Source organism: Stigmatopora nigra, unplaced genomic scaffold (genome assembly GCF_051989575.1).
Source record: "Stigmatopora nigra isolate UIUO_SnigA unplaced genomic scaffold, RoL_Snig_1.1 HiC_scaffold_27, whole genome shotgun sequence".
NCBI lineage: Eukaryota > Metazoa > Chordata > Actinopteri > Syngnathiformes > Syngnathidae > Stigmatopora > Stigmatopora nigra.
The window spans coordinates 1992372-2000270 of NW_027551606.1; the positions used below are offsets into that span (position 1 = coordinate 1992372).

Consider the following 7899-nt stretch of genomic DNA (forward strand, 5'->3'; position numbering starts at 1 on the left):
ATGCACGTTATATGCTGGTTGAAAACTCTAAATTGCCCCTAGGTATGAGTGTTTGGGCGAATGGTTGTCTCCTTGTGCCCTGCGATTCAGGGTGTCCGACGCCTGGCGCACAAAGTTAGCTGGGATAAGCTTCAGCACTCTCCGTGAACCTTGTAAAGTTAAGTGTTTCAGAAAATAAATGAATGAATGAATACCTGGTTTTGACCACCTTCAGACAAACCCATTTAACAAGCAAACTTTTACTGCCACCGTATTTTTTCGCATATAAGCCGCATAATTACATTTTTGACTTGAATTTTTTTGGATTTTACTATTTCTCGGGTATAAATCAGGTGCGGCTTATAGAAATGTTCACCCCCATATTCATGGTATTTATACAAGTGGTATTTCTGAGACACTGTACAAATCCAAAGAACATTATTAGGTTCAATAACGTTAATATGCCTGTCTTTGTAAATGCAAAATATCAAATTATTCAATTTGAAGAGAGAAATAAGTCTATCTTGATGAAAACCTGATCATTTTTAATTACAGAAATTACAATTTTGTTACCACAAGTTTAAGATGTTGTGACAGCCATTAGACTTCCAATTTCAAAATATAGTGATTCCTTAAATGGTTCATATACTGAAATAGTTGTCACTTTCGAACAAGAAATAAAAACGGAAAAAAATCCAAGTGGACTTTTGTTTTATTTCAAAATCAAGGGTACTCGTGTCTGGCCAATCAGAGTGAGATTAACTAAATTTAGTTGGCGGCGCCCTAGGTAAGATGGTTGTACTGGGACCTGGGTAAAATGGCTGTGACCCGACCGAACAGTGACAAGAACGCGAGTTATTTTCACATTTTATGCAAGACAAATTTTGTTCAACATTTATCTGTTTATCTTTTCTCTATTTTGAAATAAATTACCGTATCGGGCGCATTCGCTTGCGTTATGACATCACGGCATTGTCAACTTCCAGTTTTGTGCATGTCGTGTTTTTATGCTCATATAAGCAGTGCCCTCGATTCAGTCATCATTTTTTTGTCTGACAAAAGCGGCTTATATGCAAGTAAATACGGTAAGTACATCATTTCTGTGCATCATTTGTAAAAATGTTAAATGACGAAATACTATAAATCGTGTTCTACTTACGAACTTGCTCTCCAAATCCCAGCAACAGCAGTCACTGAGGTAGCGAACAACCAAACCTCTAATGAAATCAATGAGCAGAATGCTGGCCACGGTAAAGATCATGTCGATGATGGAAAGCTTCAGCATCTCCTGGATTTACATCATTTGAAATGAGAAACATTAGCTAGATTCCAATAAAAAAAGAAATTATGAACAATCATGTCATGCAAATCAAAAGATTTGTTCATCAGTTCATTTATCACTAATGACTTTCAAAAACAACATTTATCTTCCATTATTATCATTCATCCATTAACTAAATTAGAAAATTGAACACACTCCAAACATCCTGTCTGAAAGACCCTAATCATTATCTTTGGGAGGGTGTCTGGAGGGGATATTGATTCAATTTCATCCGTATAGTAAAATACATTATGGATTTGTTTGCTCAAGTGCCAGTTTGTTTGTAACTTGTCTATTTACGATCAAACCTGACAAATGAAAATCTAATAGTTTACTATCTAAAATTAAAAGTGGGAAAGGTTGGCCAGCAACCAGTAACGGCACAAGGATTAGGGTCGTGACGAGAACAGCCAGCGTTTTAAACACCTAAAACATAAAACTTAAAAACTCTGAGTTATTTTAAAACAAATTCATTCATGTATTCGGAGAAAAAAGGAACAAAATGACCTTACAACATCTTCAAAAACTGGAAGTACTGGAACTCACACTTGATAGGGATCACCATGTGTGCTCCAAGTCAATAAAACTCTTTCAGGTATCAGGTTTTTGATGACTACTTATCTATGTTAACTACTTATTTTTTGATTACATAAATTTCTGCACTTCAGGCCAAAGCTTTAATTTTCATAATACTTCAAAAATGACAACAAAGTCCTTTAATGCAATCATTCATTCATTTTCTGAACTGCCTACCCTAACAAGGTTCGCGGAGGATGCTGGAGCCTATCCCAGCTGACTTCTGTCCGAAGGCAGGTGACACCCTGAATTGGCGGCCAGCCGATCGCAGGGCACAAAGAGATAGGGCCAATTTAGAGTGTTCAATCAGCCCACCATGAATATTTTTGGAATGTGGCAGAAAACTGGAGTACAAGGAGAAAACACACGCGACCCTGGGAGAAGATGCAAACTCCACATAGGTGAAGCAACCTGGATTTCTACCCAGGACCCCAGAATTGTGAAGCAGACGCACTAATCACCCAGCCGCGGACCAACTCAATCGAATTCCTAAATTGATACATTTTATATTTCACTTATTCCGTGCCTATAGCATCTAAGACAACAGTGCCAATCAGACAGATTGACAACTGCACTAGTATAGTACAATATAGGGATTTTTCACATCCTGTAATTACTGTAGCAAACAGTCACAATCATAACCTGTCCAACGTAGGTTTCCCAGCACTGGTCCTGCTGAGAGCGTGTATTTTTTTCAAACTGTGCTGTCTGGTTGGAGGTCTTTGAGCTGACCATGCTATGGTTGGTCGTGTCCATTATGGTGGCGATGGTGGTTATGGTTCTGTTCTGTTGCGATATCTCCGATACCAGTGTAGAGAGGCTGGATGCGCCAGGTTGTGCGATAGTTGCCAAATAGGAATTGATGTCAGACCAGTTTGCAGGATTCCCTGGAATCTAAGAAGAATTCATATGCAGATTATAACACTCTAGTCTGTCTGTTTTTCAAATCTTGTTTAAAATGTTATTGTACTTAGATACTCTTGCATGAAGAAACGCATTGCAGTGGACCCCAGTTACGATTCTGCATTCACCACTTCACTCGTTTGCGGATTTTATTGAATATTATTTTCACTTATGCTTTCACTACTTCAGTCATTCGTTGATTTTGTGGAATATAACCTAAATGTTAAATTCCTCTAAGCTGAATGCTGACTCAAATATTTTGAAACAATGGTTAGAATTATAGTGTTCCGAGGTGAAACGTTTTGTTTGAGGGACAACACAGTTGAAATTTAATTTTACAGGGCCTATGTTATTGGGAATGTTACGACTCCCCCTGGGGTATGATATACCAGGGAGTCGCAACTATCACAGCAGACAGGTTCGGTCAAAGATGAGTTCGGACAAACACTGCAAGTAGCCTTAGTTAAATTTTATTTACAATAAAGTCATTAAAACAGACTACGGGATAACATAGGGGAAGCACGAGATATTAAAGTGGCACCCTCAAATAAACACGGTAAAACCCCCTCCCAGACAGGTGTCCAAATGAACACCCACAAAATACAGGAAATAAGACCGAAGGATGCCACTGTTAAACTGATGTAAAATAATCTAGACAGGGGAATAACTGTGTCTAAATGCACAAACTATATGTATACCCCGGGGTGTCTAAACTTATCTCAAGTCCCCCTATGCAACCCAAAAATCACTAACAACACATACAAAATATAACAGGGAGTAACGTACTCACAAGCCTGCAACTCAGCAAGGCATCAAGGGCAAGGGAAAGGGGCGAACTGACAACTGAAAAGGGTTTAAATAAGGGCAGGAGGGATGATTGGGGAATTAATTACAGCTGTGTTGGCCTGGGCAGGGCTCTGTCACAGGGGTGGAGCCACAGCTGCAGATAACTGTAAAGAAAAGAAAGCACACACCTCCTACATAGTGTGTGTCCAGGCTGCCAGCCGTAACAGTGAAATATAGACAATTGGAACTATCGAGCGGGGTGTCGATCTTGCTTTGACGTACCTTTCCACCTCCTTACGGCCAAAGGAGTGAAAAACTCATCTGTCTCCGATGCTTCCTTTGTTTGACGTGATTTAAATGTCAAGAACAGTTTTGACAGCTATGACATACACCGGCTCAGTGCATGCACTGTCAGGATGTGGAGACAAACTGGAGTACCTGGGGGACCCATGCAACATGCAAACTCCACACAGTAGAACCCACAAGGAATCAAACCCTTGATCCCAGAGCTGTAAGGCACGGTAACCACTCGCCCACTGGGCCACCGCACAACACCATATGAGAATTATCTAATGTGTATAAAACTAACCTGTCCTGAAGAGGAATAAAGTTTGCTCTTGAGAATCCCTTGTTGTGCGAATCTGTTCACCTGCACTGCGCACCTGTCATATCCAAAGGTGTCAGCATGACAATATTTTTTGAAAGCTATTTACAATTGGGTCAGAAGTATATCTAAAGTGTTACGATTTATAGCATAGTGCGTAGGGAGTGTTTTTGACATCACAATAAGCTATTGCGAGCAGTTTTAAGGAGGTTGTATGTGTTACGATCGGGTATGGAGGACCCCAAAGCAGGCGAGGGTGCTGGTCTGTTTCTTTCGAATCTTTATTAGAATCGTCCGAGAAACGGAAGAGCACGGATAGCGGAGGCAGGTCATTAGGCATAGCAGGTAGCCGTTGTGTCCGTGTGGAAGGTACAGGGTCGTAGGCGAGGTCGTTGTCCGTGGTCTGTGATCCGTGGTTGTGGGGCTGAGCGCGGCACCGCGAGGAGTTCCCTCTCCCCAATGCCGTAGTTGCGTTCTGCTAGAGACAGCCTACGGGAAAAAAGGTGCAGGGGTGCAACTTCTCATCCGCCTGTTTGCGCGGGGAGAGGACAGCGCCGACCCCCACCTCAGAGGTGTCGACCTCCACCTGGAACTGCAATTCAGGGTCTGAGTGGGCGAGGACGGGAGCAATGGTAAAACGGAACTTCAGGCCACTGAAAACCGCCTCCGCTGCGTCAGACCAACGGAACGGGAGTTTTGTGGATGTGAGTGCTGTGAGGGGGCGGCAGCGCGGCTATAGTTCCTGATGAAACGCCAATAGAATTTGCAAACCCCAAAAACCGTTGCAACTCCCTGCTCCCCTTGGACCTGGTCCACTGAGTTACGGCCTCCACCTTCTTGGCATCCATCCGCATCTCCCCGTCAGCCACCACGTACCCTAGAAAGGTGGCCCACGCGACGTGAAATTCACATTTCTCAGCCTTGGCGTATAGGCGGTTATCCAGGAGACATTCCAACACCTGGCGCACGTGCTGCATGTGCTCCTCAAGGCTGCGTGAAAAAAATCATGATGTCGTCCAGATAGACGAATACAAACTGATTGAGCATGTCCCGGTGGACATCATTGATCAGGGACTGGAACACTGCCGGGGGATTGCAAAGTCCGAAAGGGATCACCAGGTATTCAAAGTGGCCCTGGGGGATGGAGAAGGCCGTTTTCCATTGTCCCCCCTCCCATACCAAATGGTAGGCATTGTGGAGGTCTAACTTAGTAAAAATACGGGAATCGTGTAGCAGGGTAAAGGCCAAGTCGATGAGCGGCAAAAAGAAAACGCGAGATGGTACCTAACAGTGAGCTGATAAGACGATCAAGCGGCGTAGTCATGTTCCTAGAACGTACCCTAGAAAGGTGGCCTCCGCGACGTGAAATTCACATTTCTCAGGTTATCCAGGAGACATTCCAACACCTGGCGCACGTGCTGCACGTGCTCCTCAAGGCTGCGTGAAAAAAATCAAGATGTCGTCCAGACAGACGAATACAAACTGATTGAGCATGTCCCGGTGGACATCAATGATCAGGGACTGGAACACTGCCGAGGCATTGCAAAGTCCGAAAGGCATCACCAGGTATTCTAAGTGGCCCTGGGGGATGGAGAAGGCCGTTTTCCATTGGCCCCCCTCCTGTACCAGATGGTAGGCATTTTGGAGGTCTAACTTAGAAAAAATGCGGGAATCGTGTAGCAGGGTAAAGGTTGAGTCGATGACCGGCAAAGAGAAAACGCGAGATGGTACCTAACAGTGAGCTTATAAGACAATCAAGCGGCGTAGTCATGTTCCTAGTGGCTTTAAATACTCCTTGCTGGCTAATGACTCACACCAGGCAGCGCTCTAGTCATTAGGAGCTAGGCCTGTGATAGGATGACAGGTGCAACCAGCCACCAGTCTAGTCTGGGGCCTGACAGAATGTTTTCAAAGTGGACACAAAAATAAAGCACTGTATAGTTTTAGGATGTTTTAAGTATTCACAATTTCGGCAAAAAATGTGGGGGGGGGGGGGGGGCGGGGGGGCGGATGAAAACAAACAAGTGATTGAATCCGCTCTATAGCACTGATCTTACTGAGAATATTAGAGAGTTGGATCTGATTCCAACTGGTTTGCTGTGAGAGGCAAGTTACATCCTCAGCTGGTAGCTCAAAGGCAGATTGTCACCCACTCACCTGGGTTGATGGAACCAGAGGTAGTACCAGGAATTTAGGGCATTTTGAGGGGGAATTAAAAAAAACTGTTTGCTTGGGCCACTGTCAATCATGGGTAGTCATTATCATTTTTGCCTCTTATTTCCTGATTGCATTGAAGTGAGCCAAGTTTTTTCTGTCATCTAATACATTGTTTCTAAAGAAGTATAATTTGTCAGAGTTCACAATAGCAAAGAAACTTACTCAACCAGCAGAACTCAACCTGACAAAGAATTAAAAGATAAAAGACAATACAAGAACCAGGATCAAGCTAAAATAATGAACTAAAACACACCCTAACATAAACTTTACTTCAATGTTGCATTGTTGAAATCAAGGCAAGCATGTACAGGGTCATACCTTATTCATTTATGCCAACATAATTTATACCCACAGATGCCATGCCATCCAAGAAGTGTATGTTGGGGAGTAGAAAAACTACTTTGGAGAGATGTTTTATGTTGTTACACATCATCAATTGTGAAAGTTGAGTGGAATGTTAATGAAAATAAATTGCTATACAAAAGGTCCTACTTAATAATACTTTCAGATGTAACTTTGAGATAAACTTGAGTTTTAGTTATGTAAAAAATATAAAGCATATATTCCTTTTTTGTACTTACTGCGGAACTCATACTGTTGACCTTATCAAGCAGGGCAATAATGAGACTGTAGAGATTCCCAAGATATAAGACAAGCACCCTGCATAGACACAATCAAATACATACTTTGCAGTGAGATAAAAGACAAATATTGTACCAACTCTGCTCATTAGAAATACCTGGCCAGTTGGAAACGCAGAGATGTTCTCGGATGGTACATTTCCAACTGAGCTACGAGCTCAAAGGCTGATGGAGCAATCATGGTGATGAGAGAAACCACAACACTCACCTCAATGAAGGGAAAGAGAATATGTTATGCCTACACTCACCTCAAAAGGTATTGGAAGAGCAGGTTCAAATCCTTTGTATTTGTTGAACACTGTATATTGAATTGAATTTTATGCTGGATTTCAGATAAAAGGAGAATATGACGCAAAGTTTTGGAATTCAAGCTGTCATTTCGTGATTTATGAATAAAAATGTGTTTAAAAAACGGAAAGATAACTTTTGTCTCATCAAGCGATAACAGGGTTTTTGTGGTTGATCTCTAGTACTTTGTAAAGTCAAATCTGGCCTTCCAAATGTCCTCAACTACTGTTGTTAGAGACCAATCTTTATTACTAAGCCTAAAGTTTTTTTCCCTTTCCAAACATTCTAAATATGTCTAGTGGCTGTGTCCAACGATTGCACAATAGCTATAATTGATTTTTCCACTTCTCTCAGCTTCAAATGGTTATGTTTTCTCCCAAAGACAGCTATCTAGTCATCGAGTTTGCTTAACACAAAATGTAGTTTTCAAAGGTGAAAACCTATGCCAAAAACAGGAACTAGGTAATGTTTCTGCAATCAATCTATGAGGCAACATCTGGGTAACCAGACCCACCCATCAGTCATCTGAGTGTCAATATGGCATGCTGATCTGTTACGTTTTTAGTAACAAAGCATTAAATCAT

The 7899-nt window shown here is 42.0% G+C and overlaps 1 protein-coding gene across 1 annotated transcript in view; it reads right to left on the reverse strand.

The window, feature by feature from the left end:
- The window catches only part of tmc3 (transmembrane channel like 3), a 62473-nt gene that overhangs the window by 21406 nt on the left and 33168 nt on the right, over positions 1-7899 (reverse strand). Inside the window, 4 exon segments of the mRNA XM_077711674.1 lie at positions 1139-1267; positions 2519-2770; positions 6968-7046; positions 7126-7398. Coding sequence (XP_077567800.1) covers positions 1139-1267; positions 2519-2770; positions 6968-7046; positions 7126-7398 — 733 coding nt within the window.